This window comes from Typopeltis vanoorti, chromosome 5, assembly GCF_054136105.1.
Source record: "Typopeltis vanoorti isolate ZY-2024b chromosome 5, IOZ_Tvanoo_1.0, whole genome shotgun sequence".
Lineage (NCBI taxonomy): Eukaryota > Metazoa > Arthropoda > Arachnida > Uropygi > Thelyphonidae > Typopeltis > Typopeltis vanoorti.
In genome coordinates this window covers 102,234,028-102,252,009 of record NC_143553.1, presented here as the reverse complement: position 1 = coordinate 102,252,009, position 17,982 = coordinate 102,234,028, and the positions used below count along the sequence as shown (strand labels likewise).

General features: G+C 36.1%; 1 protein-coding gene across 1 annotated transcript in view; it reads right to left on the bottom strand.

Annotated features, from left to right (window-relative positions):
* The window catches only part of LOC150106699 (sister chromatid cohesion protein PDS5 homolog A-like), a 670,786-nt gene that overhangs the window by 571,701 nt on the left and 81,103 nt on the right, over positions 1-17,982 (bottom strand). Inside the window, exon 5 of the mRNA XM_090393290.1 lies at positions 8,190-8,287. Within this exon, the coding sequence (XP_090249416.1) occupies positions 8,190-8,287 (98 nt within the window). The remainder of the gene's footprint in view (positions 1-8,189; positions 8,288-17,982) is intronic.

Sequence of the window (17,982 nt, the reverse complement as noted above, 5' to 3'; positions counted from 1 at the left end):
ATGTAAATTTTTCATGTAGTACTATCATATCCTGTACACTCTTCGAGGGTACATATCAGGAATTTGAAGATGTCTAATTATAATAAGACTGCTCTATCTTAGATAGTGAGAAGCAGTCATTACAACTGAAGTTCAGACAGTGAAGCAAGGCTTCAGAGCTTTCTTTAACTAAACATTCAAATTAATAGTGACAAAGGATGAGTAAGCACATTTCAGACAATAGGATATTGTGGTCTGCATCAATTCCATGTTATGCAAGGCAGATTTCTTCAATTTCCCGTTGATGTTGTATTCTCTTTTTCATGTTTTTGTGATCTGGCTCCATAATGAAGAAACATCTACATCCATGAAATAGGAAAAAAAAAAAAAAATTATCCTTCTCAAATATTCTATTCCTTCACTCCTCATTATCATCAGGTGAACTAATTATTTCCATTTAATGAAATCCTACTTTCACTGGATGTATATTCAACAGCCTTCTCAGAAGATTGGAATTATCAAAACTTTATTAAGACATGCTGACATTATATGTTTTATGCCACAAGAACTATGGCAAGAACTTTTAAACATCAAGCAATATATGAAACTTGATGGCTTCTCAGAGTGGACCACACATCTATTTAATTCCTATAATTCTAGCTCAAATAACAAGGAAATAGTACACAGAGACCTTAATCCCTAAATTTCTGGCATCTCAGAACCAATTTCTAGAATTCTTAAGAAGTATAATCTAGTGGCTACATTTATTCCTGTCAATAAACTATTATCATGGTTTCCATCTAAAGATGTAAACCATTATGTTTCCTCTCTTGTTCTTACTGGCATCTACTGAGCTCCTTGTGACTGTCACCTTTCTGACTTCGGACAAATTGGACTTTCAGTGGAAAAGAGAATACAAGTAAACAAGTCTTACATGATCAACAGGAAACGTGAGAAATCTGGCCTTGCACAACAGGGAATAGATGCAGAATACAATATCCTATGGTCTGAAATGCACTTACTCCACCTTTGTCACTATAAATTTTAATGTTTAGTAAGAGAGCTCTGAAGCCTTACTTCACTGTCCGAACTTCAATTGAAATGACTGCTTCTCACTATCTAAGATAGAGCAGAGTCTTATTATAATTAGATATTAATTTTTTAATTAATATTACAGTATTTCTTCAGTTACACCTTTGCAATGTTTTATCTATAGCATCACACTGCTCTCACTGTTTCAAATCAATTCATAGTTTGTGTTCTACTTTGTAATCAATTAACATTGCCACTGATGATGACATGTAATTTTCAGGCTGAAATATATAGCCTTTGAATAAATATTATTCACTCCTTTCCTTGTATTATCATGAACCAAATAATGTGAATTAAAGAAACCATAGGTTAGTATGTAACTCACTCTATTTCTTTCATTTTTTATGTATATATATGTACAGAATAATAAATGTTATTTTACAATCAGGATATCTGCAGTAGTTATTACAGGCACTTAAGACATAGATAGAATTTCATAGATAGACATAGATAGATAGTATATATATGTACAGAATAATAACTGTTATTTTACAATCAGGATATCTGCAGTAGTTATTACAGGCACTTAAGACATAGATAGAATTTCGTAAAAGAATTTTAGGATAAAGTGGTTAGACTGGGATCACTTAAGGGTCAAAGCTAAATAACTGGGAAGTGATCTCCACATTGCCTTGCAGGAATGTGGAGAACCGACTGGGGCTTCAGAAATAATGTCCGATCCTCACCTTCATGTGGTGAACCCGGTTAGCTGGCATCATCTGGTACTGAATGAACGAGGATGGATAGGCTGGCAATTTGGGACTTAGCTGACCAAATTGTCTTCTTGTACCAAATTGTATTGGCTTAAACCATAAATGCATATGATAATACAACATGATGAGATTTCATGCTGGCTGGGGGCAATGCCCGGTTAAACAATTCCTCCCGCTGTTTTCGTAAGAGAACCAGGGCAACCAGTGAAAAGTGAGCTACTGGAGCAGGTTCCAACTCAAGATCTAGGAGGAGGAAGAAGAATAAACCCAACATCAGAAGAACTGAAGACAGGAACCATCAATATGATTGATGGTTCCTGTCTTCAGGAAAAGAAACTGAATTTGCAGAAAAGTACCACATGGACATAATTGGCATTACTGAGAAAAAGAAGACAAAAACAAATGAGATCTTACTAATATACCTATACTTATTACTAAATAATAAGTTTAGGATGTTATTTACAGACAATGATGATCAAGGAGAGGAAGGTGTAGTGATATTAACACTAAACATGAAGTTAAACTTCTTGATTGGAAGGCAGTTTCAAGTAGAGTTAAGTGGTCAAACTTCAAAATGGAGACATGGACAATGAAACTTATTTGTGCCTATGATTCCCCCCATAATGTTCTTCCAAGGAAGAAGTGGAGGAATTATTTGAATCATTAGAACAGCTAGCTGACATAAAAAAACATGGAAAGTGGTCCTTGTTGGAGACCTGAACAGCAGAGTAGGAAATGAATTCCACCAGGCATATAGGAACATTTTGGGAAAAATTGGTGAAAGGGGCAAAGGTAATAATAATAGTAACTATTTACTGGACTTCTGCTCAGGACATGGACTAGTAATTACTAACACCATGTTTAAACTTAAATATGTGCAATTTATGAAAGAAAGTAGCATCAAGCCTGTCATCTAGAATTGGGGATGTCAAACTTAGCTCTTTGCTTTATGCAGATGATGTTGTACTCTTAAACACATCTAGTGCAAATCTCCAGGATTTACTAACTAAATCGAATAACAGCCGTAACAAATTTGGCATGAAAATCAGCAATAAAAAGACCAAAACTATGAAAATAGGCAGGAACATAGAAAACTTCAGCTTCATTCTGAATGGAGATGCTATAGAACAAATAAAATATTTCAGCTATTCAGGCATGGTTTTAGTGAAGATGGCAGGTTAAATCTGGAAATAGAAAACTGAATAAGTAAAGCTGGTATGGCGAGTGGCCAGCTGAATAACTTTATGTTTTAAATTCTGAATGAGAAGAGTTGTAGAATAATAATATCTCATTCAGAGTTTAACATAATCTGCCATTCCCAAGGCCAATTTTGTTAATCAGAAATAAATACTGAAAATTTACCTACTGTTGTATGCCACTAATTTGTAACATATATGTAAATATAGAAAAACTTGTAATTGTGAGCTATACTGTTCATGCTAATTCCTAGTAATTTGTATGTACGCCATGTAAACTATGCACGGGAACTTGGAACTTAATCCGCTTGCAAAACAAAAATAGAAACTGCTAAGGGCAAGACACATGTATCAGAGAATGAGTAATGCACGTAAAAATCAAAATATCCGCTAGAATCCTATTTGGCGCGGATCATCACACGATGTGGCAAAGATGATTGCCGGTACTTAATTTTAGCACTAGTTGTTGAGGAACCATGTGCTATTGACGAAAGGGAAGAATCAATGGGATAGCAAGTGGCAAAGTACAAAAACGGAGGGTATAACCTAAAACGCTCTCTTGTTCCTGCTCCTACCTTCGGGTATTCCTGTAGACGTCGAAGCTCGCGGAGGCTTCCAAGGCAACCTGTAGCATGATGTTCTTATAGCTAAGAGGTATGCGCTCCACAGCCAGTCAGAATAGATGCGACATAGCAGAGCTATGCTGTGTCGCATCTACAGTGACGAGGAATCGGTATCCACCTGCGTTATGCTGTAAAGAATTGCCCTCTCATGAACAGAATCCAGCCTTATGAATGACTCCAGGAGAAAATCCTATGGAAAAAGAAAGAGGAACCGCTATCCCAAACACTAAGTTAATAGGCAAAGTATATCTTCAGTCCCGGTAAGGAACTCTTTTCTTCTTATTATGGAAATGTATAGAAGGAACGTGTATTATCTCAATGAGTGTTCATATTGAATGTGCATGAGTATCAATGGTTGTTCCAAGGAAATGTGTCATAGTAATTTGTTTGTTTCTTGAGAACGTGTTAGGATCATTGTCAGGTCCTAGAAATGTGTGAAATGATTTAATGTTTGTTCCCAGAGAACGTGTTAAGAGTTAGACAAGGACTTGTTTAGAATAATGATTTTAAATTGAAGGACTTCAGGAAAATAAGTAATAGAGTAGGGAAAGTGCTGCATGTTAAATTGAATGTCTAAGCTGAGTAGCAGCTGCAAGTGTATAATTTTAATATCTGATATCAATAGATTGAATTATGTAGCTTATTACTATGAATAGAGTATGGTCTTTAAGTAAATTACCTAATTGAGTCAGATATTTTAGTGAAATTTGAGTTGCATTGCTTTAGAGTAAAATGCTTGAACTTTGGTCAATTGATATAATTTTGTGCTTTCGTAACTTGTGTAAATTTCATGCTTGAACGTAATAAATGTTTTGTTGTAAATTTAACCATGTGCTTGCCTGACTTAGTTTCACTGCACTGCTCATAAAAATGTTCGAATCTAAGCGGGAACCCAATCTAATGGAATAGGACCACGATTGTGATGTGTTTAAGGGCAGAATAATTATTCTTGTAAAACCTTGAAGAAGTAGTGATATTGTACTCACTGATTGATGATTCCTGGATGTTATGCTTGCAAATATCTAGATGCGGAGTGGCGCAGTTAAAAAATAAATTTATCCGTATCAAAAAGGGAATCATCCATCAGAAGGAATAGAGGAGCGGGTTCATTCTTAAGACTACCTCCTTTATTCTAGTTCATGTATACTATCACCAAATTTAAGAGTAGGCCTAAGATCTATTAGAGATTTAATATAAAAGGGTAGACTGAGTTAGTTAACAATTGAGTAAATGATAAATGAAAGATATCTAATTGATAAAGGGAAGATAAGACACATATATAACATATACATTCGTAGAGAATAATATAAAAATATAACATATGGAATAAGAGAGAAATTAGCCAAAACACAAAACTGGCGGTATACAAGACAGATTTAAGTTAGGGAATCTGAGAATTGGGTTAGAATACGGTTCTGAGAAAAATTAAAGGGGTGAACTGATGGCATCAATGGCCATATTCAAAATGAGGATATGAGAAAGGAACTTGATATTATTAGCGTTCAAGAATGTGTCAGCAGAGCAACTTAAATAGAATGGGTGAAGAAAAGATTAGCAAAACAGGCGTTTAATGCCAAGATGGCAGGAAAAAGACAAGGAGGAAGACCAAGGCCTGGTTGGATTGATTTGGTCAGAAGTGCTTTAGAAGCACAAAATGTTAGATAAGACAATATTGGAGTGCTCACATGTAATAGATTAATTTAGAGGAAATTTGTTGATAGGAGATTAATAATAATGTAAACATAATCATGTAGTGCTGTCATAATAACCTGACCACCCATTGGAGGTAATATCAGGAAACTGTTGATGATGATAGTGCTGGCGGTTAGACTTATGCTTAAATATATATTTCTGTGTAAATTGCATGTGTTCTTCTAGCTGATTGTCTGGTTGCATAATGAAAAATCCAGCTTCAAGACAAAAAATTCATTCATCCCCAAATAAGAACAGATAACTTACCTACAGATGAAAGTCTATAAATGTTATTTGCATCTTAGCATGGATTTGAACTCAGATCTTTTCAACCTCCCAACTGAATGAGCTACAGAGACAGACTTACTTAAAATACAAGGGTGGTCTGAAAAGGTTCTTGACCTACCAATGAAAAAACGAATTTATAATTTCAAAATTATTTTTATTTATCAACATAATCCCCCTTAAGACTAATACATTTATTCCACCGATGCTCCAGCACCATTATCCCGTCTCTGTAGTAGTTCTCAGTAAGATTTGCAAAATACCCTCTACAGCTGCAATCACCTCTTGATTCGAAGAAAAACGCTGACCAGCAAGGAAGAGTTTTAGTTTTGGGAACAGATAGAAGTCAGAGGGAGCCAAATCTGGGGAATAGGGTGGATGTTCCAACAATTCATAGTGCAGATCCCTTCATTTTCCCATTGCCAAAGCATCTTTGTGGGCAGGTGCATTGTCCTGACGAAAGATGATTTTTTTCTAATGCAAACCAGGTCTTTTCTCATGAATTTTTTTGTCTAGCCTGGTTAAAAGATTGGAATAATATTCTCTGGTTATTATTTTACCCTTTTCAAGATAATTAATAAACAAAATGCTTTTAGCATATCAAAACACCGATGCCATGACCTTTTCTGCTGATATAACCAACTTTGTCTTCTTTGGTGCTGAACAAATGGCTTTTGTCCACTGCTGTTTTGACTGCTATTTGGATTCTGGTGAGTAATGGTGAATCAAAGTCTCATCCATAGTAATACATTGATGCACAAAATCAGTTTTATTCTTGTTAAAATGCTACAAGCACTGTTTCATGCAAGTGCATTTTAGATCTGCTGTGAGCAAGCGCAGCACCCATCTTGTGCAAAGCTTTTTCATTTGCAATTCTTCATGCAAAACATACACTACGCATTCTTTTGAAATGCCTCAGCAATTTCACACACTCTGACTCGCCAGTCATCCAATACCATATCGTGCACTTGATCAATGATTTCTGGTGTTGTTACACTTTTTGGACATTCTTCACGTGTATCATCTTCAAGGCTGGTACAGCCACATTTAAACTCAGCAGCCCATTTCTTAATTGTCGAAAATGAAGGGGAAGAGTCCCCATAAACTTTTATGAACTTAAATGAATTTCTTCCTTGTGTAGAGGCTTAAGTGCTGTGAGGACATTATGTTGGAGGTTTAATGGATTTTTTACAACACTCAAAAAGAATTAAAAGAGAATTTAATACTTCCTATATTTCGTCCTAGTCACTAGGACATCTACAGGGATTACAAAAACAATTAATGTAACATGCACACAAACACTTACAATACTAAGCCCAACCACGTGTGTGACGCTAAAGTCCTATCTAGGTGGAGCACCCTCTAGGGGCGGTAGTAGGTGGCTTGGAATGTAAGGTGGGACCTCTGGTGATGAGTGTTTCCCAAATCTTCGGAAGCTTAATGCAACCGTATTTGTTAAGATTTGGTTGGTTTCTGAGAGCTGCTGCTGCTTCTAAGAAAAGTCTCTCTTTCTTGAATTTGCTATGGTGGAGCATGGTGGTTTTCTTCCATGATACTCTGTGGGTGGTGTCCAAAACATGGTCAGCCAAGCCTGAATGGCCATAGTTGTGTTTAACGATGTACGACTGGTGTTCCTCCAGGCGGATGGATGCTGTCTGCCTGTATTGGACAGACAGGCAGAACAGCATCCATCCGCCTGGAGGAACACCAGTCGTACATCGTTAAACACAACTATGGCCATTCAGGCTTGGCTGACCATGTTTTGGACACCACCCACAGAGTATCATGGAAGAAAACCACCATGCTCCACCATAGCAAATTCAAGAAAGAGAGACTTTTCTTAGAAGCAGCAGCAGCTCTCAGAAACCAACCAAATCTTAACAAATACGGTTGCATTAAGCTTCCGAAGATTTGGGAAACACTCATCACCAGAGGTCCCACCTTACATTCCAAGCCACCTACTACCGCCCCTAGAGGGCGCTCCACCTAGATAGGACTTTAGTGTCACCCACGTGGTTGGGCTTAGTATTGTAAGTTTTTGTGTGCATGTTACATTAATTGTTTTTGTAATCCCCGTAGATGTCCTAGTGACTAGGACGAAATATAGGAAGTATTAAATTCTATTTTAATTCTTTGTGAGTGTTGTAAAAAATCCATTAAACCTCCAACATAAATGAATTTCTTTTGGCATTAAACCTTCTTTTACAAAGAATTTTATAATCGCACATTACTCAATTTTATCCATTTCAATGAATACAAGGGATAGAGATAACACTTTTGCTTCAGACAGCTGTATAAAACAAACTACTTGATAGAATGACTTGCGATTTCACATGGATACTTAAGACAGATGTCCCAACTTAGAAAAAAAAAAAACTTGCCAATAGTGTTGACATCTATGGTCAAGGCCGAGAACTTTTCAGAGCACCCTCGTAATGCTTATAAGTAAATTAAAAAGGGAAGTTTGAATTGCTCTTCTGTTTGGCAATGCATATGACATCTATCTTAAAAAACAGGGTAAAGTTTTAATATGATGATGCTACGTATGCACACGATATATTTACAATATTCCTACATAAAAAAACTTTTAAAATAAATTATATACTTACTTTACAATATTAAATATTAATGCAAATAATTTGCAGAAAATTGCTTGATTTTCTTCTAATTCAATGCAAATATTAAATGTTTTCACCCAAGCTAAATTCTAAAAAATAAAGAATGATAAAAAGAGATCAATTAAAAGATCATTTAAACAGATCAATAAAAAACAAAACTTTTACAATTTTATAATTTATAATTATAAAATATAATTACTCATATAATTCATAAATGAACAGTAATTAAATGCATGTTTTATTTATATATTGATTTTTTTTTTAACTTAGAGAGGAGAGAAAATTCAATATGTAAGAAAACAATGCAAAAGAGAAGATTAATTAAAATAACAGAACAATGTCAGCAAGCAATTCTTCATTATTTAGTAAGTGAAACTTTTTTTTGTAAAGGTAAACAGCTAACCATATGAATCAAACAATTACATTTAATGTTAAGATAAGAGCAATCTCCTTCAGAGTTCAATCGACTAGTATAAGGAAACCTGGGCTAAACCTTTTAGAATATTGTTGTGTAAAATTTTTATTCATGCAGCCTTTACTAATGTCCTTATTCATTATTACTAACTTCCTGTCAACAATTTTTCTCCAAATAAATCTGTTATCTCTCAAGACTCCAACATGATTAGATCTATTTCTGTCTTCTAAATCACTTTTTACTGGATCAATCGAACTATATCTTGGTTTTCCTCTGAGTCTTTTTCCTGGCAAACTGGCAGAAAAATACTTCGTTTGCTAATCTTTACTCTCCCATTCGCTGAGATTAGCTCTACTAACACATTCCTGGATGCTAACAATGTCAAGTTCTTTCCTAATATCAACTGGCTAATCCTTGCTTTTCCCTACATGGAGCTGGGCAGGAATAAGAGTCATAGGGACCTCTTGACCCAGACCCTAAAGTGGAAAACATTCATATTCCTACCACTCAAAAACCCAAAAACTGAAAAGCAATATCAACAGATCTGATATCTATAGTCTCTAGTCATTGGTCAAGAGTTTTATTTCTAACCTAGCTCTCAGATCCATAAATTAAAACTGGTTTGAACACTGTCTTGTATACAGCTAATGGAGTGTGTTTGGACTAATTTCTCTCTTATTCCATATAAATTTATTCAGTTTTACTGATTCTGTTGTCTATTTCTATATTTAATTTACCATCTTCACTAAAAATTGTACCTAAGTAGCTGAAATGTTTTACTTCTTCTATAGGTTCTCCATTCACAATGCAGGTACTTTCACTGTTTCTGATTTTTACATTGTTTTTGTCTTTTTATTGCTGATCTTCATACCATATCTATTACAACAGTTATTCAATTTAGTCAGGGAATCTTGCAGACTTGTACTGGATTGATTTAAAAGTATAACATTATCTGCATAAAGATATGAGATTAACATCTTCAATTTTGATATCACGTTTAATACCACTTTCCTTCATTATGTGATCCATATAGATAAAAAATAACAGAGTATAATGTACATCCTTGTCTGACACCAGATTTAACATAAAACCATCTTCCTGCACTTCCTTCAATTCTAACTGCTGACTTACAACTCAAATAAGACTAAGTATTGTTTGATATAATGCACCATTGACACCATATAACTGTAATGTTTTGAATAGCTTTTCTCTTGGCACCTTGTCATATGACTTTCGAAGGTCTACACAATGTAAATACAGATCTTTATTATATTCCCATGATTTCTCAACTATTTGTCGTAAAGTGAAAATCTGATCCTGACAGCCTCTATTAGGCCTGAATCCAGCTTGTTCTTCACCAAGTGTCCTTTCCACAATCCGTCTAAACAGTTTCTCAAGTATACTTGCATAAATTTTAGCAGGAACATTCAGTAGGGAAATACCTCTGTAATTCTCACATTCAGTTTTATTTCTCTTTTTGTATATGGGTACTATGAGAGCAACTCCAATCATCTGGAATTCATCCCTCTGTCCAGGCCTTCTGAATTATGCAGTGCACCACTGTAACTTTTATATCTCTATACTTGAGAATTTCTGGTCGAATGTCATCTTCTCCAGATGCCTTTCCACATTTTAGACTTTTGATGGCTTTTTCTACTTCAAGTATGGATATGTATTCCTGACTGCATGCCTGTTGAGTGTATTTTACCACTGTGCAGTCACCGATTGTTTCATTTAGCAATTTTTCAAAGTAATTACTCCATACATCAAGGATATCTTTTTCTCCAGTTTTCATGTCACCTGTATCATCTCTAATTCCTTTTACACCATTCCTTCCTCCATTTCTGAAGTTTTTCATCAACCTCCAGAATATCTTGCCACCTTCTTGATATTTATTTTCTATGTTCTTGCCAAAGTCTTTGAATTGCCAAAGAGCTCGAATTGCAACATGGGCAAGGGTGTTTGTTTCTGAAAATGCTAGTGGTGGTGATGGCGTTGGTATAGATGATGAAGGTAGTTGCAGCTGGTGGAGTGGTAAAGACATATAGTTGTAAAGTGGGTACCCTCCCTCAATGAGTCCTTGGACTCCCTGGAGGTGTTATATAATAAGTCTTCCCATGACTTCTGTTTAGCTAGTTTTACATAGTGTTTAGCTTTCTTATATTTGTCTCTGCATTCTCTAAGAGCACAAGCTGACTTATTTGCTAGGAACTTTCGATACGCTTTCTTTTTTTCCTTCACTACTGCTTTAACTTCCTGTGTCCACCATGCAGTTCTGATTTTTCTATCCTTGCAGACAACCTCAACACATGCCTCTCTGGCTGAATCAATCAATGTTTTCTTCAGGGCTTGCCACTGAATCCTCAAGGTTTGGTTCCTGTTCTCAAACTCTTCTTTTTTTTTTTTTTTTTTTTGAATAATGTTTGTGTATTTTAAATCTCCACTTCACATCTGAGAATGGCTCAACTTTTATTCACTTTAAAACTTTCTAACATGTTCTTCTTTTCAATATGAAATTCAATTTTGTCCTGCTCAAGATTAAATGGTGATCACTTCCAATTTCAAATCCTCTGCATACTCTTGTGTTCAAAACCAGTGGGAAAACATCACTATCAACTATAACATAGTCGATGAGACTTTTCTTATTCCTTGAATCATCTTTCCATTTGAATTTATGCACACTTTTTATGTTGAAAAGTGGTGTTAGTAATAACTAGTCCATGTCCTGAACAGAAACCCAGCAGACATTTACCATTATTATTAGGCTTGTTATTTTCTCCAAATGTTATCAAAATATTTCTGTATGTCTGCTAATCATTTCTAACACTGCTGTTTACATCACCAAGAAGGATCAAATTTTCATTTGTTACTATGTTAAATGCTTTCTCTAAAAGCCTCAAAAAATTACTCTACTTCTGCCTTAGTAGAACCTTCTGTGGGACCATAGGCACAAATAAGTCTCATTGTCCAGTTTCTCCATTCTGGTATTTGCCCACATCACTCTACTTGATATTGCCTGCCATTCAAAAAGATTAACTTCGTATTTAGCGTTGAATACTATAGCTTCTCTTTCTTTTCCCTGATTGTTATTGCCTGAATATAACATTTTGTATTTACTGCTTAGAAGATCTCACCAGTTTTTGTCTTTTTTGGTTTCAGTCAATCCTATTATGTCATTTTGGAATTTATCCAATTCTTCTGCTAGTTCCATTTCTTTGCCAATCAGGCTTCTTATGTTGATAGTACCGATCCGGAACTATGGTGATGTCCAGTTGGGGTGCGTTTCAGGATTTGTTCCAGTAGCTGACTTTTTGCTGTTTGCCCTGGTTTCTGGCAAAAACAACAACGGCCTTGTTTAACCAGTCGACGCCACAGTTGGCGTGAAATTCTGTCATATTGTACCATCATTTTATTTATTGTTTAAGCGATAAGAAAACAATTTGGTCGACTAAATCCCAAATTGCAGCCCATCCTCGTTCATTCAGTATCTAGGTAGATACCTAAAAGGGTGCACCACAAGAAGGTGACGATTGAACATTAAGTCAGGAGCCCTGGTTCGGTTCTCCACATTTCTTTAAAGGCTATGTAGAGGTCTCCTCTCGTTTATACAGCTTTAACCCTTAAGGCACACTTCTTTTCAATATGAAGTTCAATTTTATCCTGCTCAACACGAAATGGTGATCACTTATTATTTCTAATACTCTGTATACTTTGTGTCCTGAACCAGTTGGAAAACATCACTATCAACAATTACATAGTGAATGAAACTTTTCTTATTCCTTTCCTGTTCTCTCCATGTGAATTTATGTAGAACATTGTGCTAGTAATAACCAGTCCATGTCCTGAGCAGTAATCCAACATGTATTTGCCATTATTATTTGCTTTCCTCTTTTCTCCAAATGCATCAATAGCTATTTGTATACCCTCAAAATGGACAGGATCCAACAATTGCAAGAGACACTCCTTTGCAGAACCACAGACTTAAGACAAATAATCAAGCTTTGATCAAAGAATTACATGATAATCATTTTATAGATGACCGAGTTCAAAGAATATTCATTGCTGTTTTGTATCTTGGGGTGCTTAAGGATCAAAGCTGTATAACTGAGTGGAGACCTCCACATAGCCTTTAAAGGAATGCGGAGAACCGACCAAGGCTTCTGACCTAATGTCAAATCCTCACCTTCTCGTGGTGCACCCTGTTGGGTATCTACTTGGATACTGAATGAACAAGGATGGGCTGGCAATTTGGGATTTAGCCGACCAAATTGTATTCTTATTGGTTAAACCAAAATAAAAAAAAATGATGGTACAACATGACAAAATTTTATGCCGGCTGGGGCCGTCGCTCGGTTAAAAAAGGCCCCTGTTGTTTTCGCCAGGGAACCAGGGCGAACAGCGAAAAGTCAGCTACTGGAACAAATCTGAAAACAAACCCCAACTCAGCATCACCAGAGTTAAAGATCGGTACTATCAACGTAAGAAGCCTGAATGGCAAAGAAATGGAGCTAGCTGAGGAATTAGATAAGTACCAGATCGACATAATAGGGGTGACTGAAACAAAAAAGACCAAAACTGGTGAGATCTTTCTGAGCAATAAATACAAAATGTTATATTCAGGCAACGACAATCAAGGAAAAGAAGGAGTAGCCATAGTATTCAACACAAAATACGAGGCTAATCTTCTTGAATGGCAAGCAGTCTCAAGTAGAATAATGTGGGCAAATATGAGAATGGGGAACTGGACAATGAGACTTATTTGTGCCTATGGTCCCACAGAAGGTTCTACTAAGGTAGAAGTGGAGGAATTTTCTGATGCTTTAGAAAAAGCAACTGACACAATGAAAAATGAAAAGTTGATCCTTGTCGGGGATCTAAATAGCAGAGTAGGAAATGATTGTGAGACATACAAAAATATTTTGGGAAAATTTGGAGAAAAGAGCAAAGCTAATAATAATGGCAAATATCTGTTGGATTTTTGCTCAGGACATGGACTGGTTATTACTAACACCATGTTCCAACATAAAAATGTGCACAAATTCACATGGAGAGAAGAGGCTAGGAATAAGAAAAGTCTCATTGACTATGTTATTGTTGATAGTGATGTTTTCTCCCTGGTGCAGGACACCAGAGTGTACAGAGGATTTGAAATTGGAAGTGATCACTATTTAGTCTTGAGCAGGATAAAAGTGAATTTCATATTGAAAAGAATAACATGTAAGAAAGTTTTAAAGCGAATAAAAGTTGAGCAGCTCTCAGATGTGAACTGTAGACTAAAATACAGAAAGATTATTGAAAAGAAAATGAAAGACTTTGAGAACAGGAATCAAACCTTGGAGATTCAGTGGCAAACTCTGAAGAAAACATTGATTGATTCTGCCAGAGAGGAATGTGGTGAGGTTGTGTGCAAGGATAAAAAAATCAGAACTCCCTGGTGGACACAGGAAGTTAAAGAGGCAGTGAAGGAAAAGAAGAAAGCATATCAAAAGTTCCTGGCAAATAAGTCAGCTTTTACTCTTACAGAACACAGAGACAAATGTAAGAAAGCTAAACAGTGTGTAAAACTAGCTAAACAAAAGTCATGGGAGGACTTTGGCAAGAATATAGAAAATAAATATCAAGAAGGTGGCAAATATTCTGGAGGTTGTTGAAGAAGCTTAGGAATGGAGGAAAGAGTGCTGTAAAAGGAGTTAGAGATGATAAAGGTGACATGAAAACTGGAATAAAAGATATCCTTGAAGTATGGAGTAATTACTTTGAAAAACTGCTAAATGAAGCAAGCAGTGATGACAGCACAGTGGTAAAAAACACTGACCAGGCATGTAGCCAGGAATACATATCCATATTTGAAGTAGAAAAAGCCATCAAAGGCTTGAAATGTGGAAAGGCAGCTGGAGTAAATGATATTCGACCAGAAATGCTGAAGTATGGTGGTATAAGAGTCTTACAGTGGCTGCACTGCATAGTTCAGAAAGCCTGGATAGAGAGACGAATTCCCGAGGATTGGAGTAGAGCTCTAATAGTACCCATATATAAAAAGGGAAATAAAACTGAATGTGAGAATTACAGAGGTATTTCCCTACTGAGTGTTCCTGGCAAAATCTATGCAAGTATACATGAGAAACGGTTGAGAAGAATTGTGGAAGAAAAGCTTGGTGAAGAACAAACTGGATTCAGGCCAAACAGAGGCTGTCAGGATCAGATCTTCACTTTACGATAAACAGTCGAGAAAGCATGGGAATATAACAAAGATCTGTATTTAAGTTTTGTCGATTTGGAAAAGGCATATGACAAGGTGCCAAGCTATTCAATACGCTGCAGTTATATGGTGTCAATGGGGCATTATATCAAGCAATACTTAGTCTTTATTTGAATTGTAAGTCAGCAGTTAGAATTGAAGGAATTACAGGAAGATGGTTTAATGTTAAATCTGGTGTGAGACAAGGATGTACATTATCCCCTCTGTTATTCATTATCTATATGGATCACATTATGAAGGAAAGTGGTATTAAACATGATATCAAAATTGGAGATGTTAATATCAGCTCTTTGCTTTATGCGGATGATGTTATACTTCTAAATAAATCCGCTACAAGTCTGCAAGATTCTCTGACTAAATTGAATAGCTGTTGTAATAGATATGGTATGAAGGTCAGCAATAAAAAGACAAAGACAGTGAAAATAGGCAGAATCATTGAAAATGTCAACTGTGTTGTGAATGGAGAACCTGTGGAACAAGTAAAACATTTCAGCTACTTAGGCACGATTTTTACTGAAGATGGTAAATTAAATATGGAAATAGACAACAGAATCAGCAAAGCTGGTATGGTGGGAAGTCAGTTGAATAAATTCATATGGAATAAGAGAGAAATTAGTCGGAACACTAAATTAGCTGTATACAAGACAGTGTTCAAACCAGTTTTAACTTATGGATCTGAGAGCTGGGTCAGAAGTAAAACACTTGACCAAAGACTAGAGACCCCAGATATGAGAGTCCTGAGAAAGATTATAGGCGTGAACAGATGGCATCAATGGCAATATCATATTAAAAACGAGGATATTAGGAAAGAACTTGACATTGTCAGCATCCAGGAATGCGTTAGCAGAGCTAATCTCAGGTGGTATGGTCACTTAAACAGAATGGGCGAGAAAAGATAAGCAAAACAAGTGTTCTCTGCCAGGTTGGCAGCAAAACGACCCAGAGGAAGACCAAGATATAGGTGGATTGATACAGTACAAAGTGCCTTAGATGATAGAAATATAAGATCTGATAATGTTGGAGTCTTGACAAGTAGCAGACTGATTTGGAGGAAAATTGTAGATAAGAAATTAATAATTATGTAATTTTTTTCATGTAGTACTATCATATCCTGTACACCCCTTGAGGGTACATAGCAGGAATTTGATGATGATGTTTTGTATCTTTCTCTTTGTTAACCAATGTGTGCAAGGAATGGGTACATTCGGTTAAAAATGAGTCCTAAGCAATGCTTTTTTTCTGACGGCACGCAGTACCAGCACCTTTTTCTTAAGTTTTTAAAAATTTGCGATTTATTGACAGAAAATGTATTGTAAATATTATAAATATTCCGGTAGATGGTACTGTGTTCACGAATTGAATTTTCAGTTTTCATTACTCATAAGTTGGTACCCTGCTTTCCTGTTTCATAGGTTGGTATGCAACCGGAAACAGGAAGTTGTGTTCACTTCCGATTGCTTCCAATATCAGTTTATCAGTTCTATATTCACTCTGCAACAGGCAGGCGTTCATATGAGTTTTGAAATAATCTAAGTTCAATCGGTGTTCAAAATGAGTAAAATAAGTAGTTACTTTATGCCAATGAGTAAAAAAAGGAAGGCTGAAGAAGCAGAAATTGTTGAATCCACTTGTGATACTGTAAAACAGAAAATTGGCACCAAAAATACACTTGGTGAAGTATAATAAATTTAGTTTAATCCTTTATCCAAGTGTGAGCAAACAAAGTTTGCGCCTGAAAGTATCTTCAGGACTGGGTTAAGGTGGTACAACACCAGGGCAACTCATTGAAAAGGTGGTGCAATCTACCAACACTCCTATCTCAGTATCTCCTATAATGCAAAACACATCTCCTTGCGGATATGTCTAATGTTATGCATTAAGGGAAGGGCCACTACCCAGACTAGTTTCGACCTTTATTGAGGTCTCTTCAGTGGGAGCCAGGCCCAAGTGAAGATATCAGGCAGAAGTATTAGCAGGTCATCTCTACCTAATGCTTCTGCCTGATATCTCCACTTGGGCCTGGCTCCCACTGAAGAGACCTCAATAAAGGTCGAAACTAGTCTGGGTAGTGGCCCTTCCCTTAATGCATAACATTAGACATATCCGCAAGGAGATGTGTTTTGCATTATAGGAGATACTGAGATAGGAGTGTTGGTATCTTGCTCCACCTTTGCAATGAGTTGCCCTGGTGTTGTACCACCTTAACCCAGTCCTGAAGATACTTAACCCAGTCCTGAAGATAATTTCAGGCGCAAACTTTGTTTGCTCACACTTGGATAAAGGATTAAACTAAATTTATTATACTCTAAGTGAAAAATAAACTTTCAACTTTCAACACTTGGTGAAGAGAATCACGAAACCAAGATCAAAGATCCACGTGGTCAAAAGGAAGCAGATTCTGATAATGATTGTCCCAAATGTTGGACACTTTTGCAGAAAAATGGCTTCTGTGAGAGAAAGAAGTGGCTGTATGTCAAGAATAAAATGTTGGGCTGTAAAGTGTGTCGTGATGGTGGAAATCTTGCCGTCGATAAACACATGGGAACAAAAATTTCAGCAGAGTGGGCAAATGGTAAAATCAGTCATTTTGGAGAATCTCGCAAACAACAGTTAATATCATTAAGAAAAAAGATTTACGACCATAAGGAGAGTGCAACGCACAAAGTGTGCCAAAAAATAAAATCTGAAGCAAAAAATGAAACAATAGAGAAAATTTTCCTAAATACTTTGTCTCATAATAAAGACGTAACAGGAAAAGTGTTTTGAACCGTTTACAAAGTTGCGAGGAGAAAGCAATCATTTAACAACTTTGAAGACGAAATAAATTTACAAGAATTTATGGCCTAGACATGGGATATATTCTTCATTCTGCAAATGTTTGCATTAACGTGAGCCACATCGCAAATGAAATGAGAAAAACATTAACAGACAACATAGTGAACTCCAAGAACAAAATATCGTTACTTATTGATGAATCGACAAACTGTGTGTAACACAACAACATTGATTGTTATTGTTTGTGTAGTTCTTTCTGAACTTTCGGCTCCTGTGAGTCCTTTCCTAGATTTGATCAAATTATCGGATGTAACTGCTAGAGGAATTCTAAACTC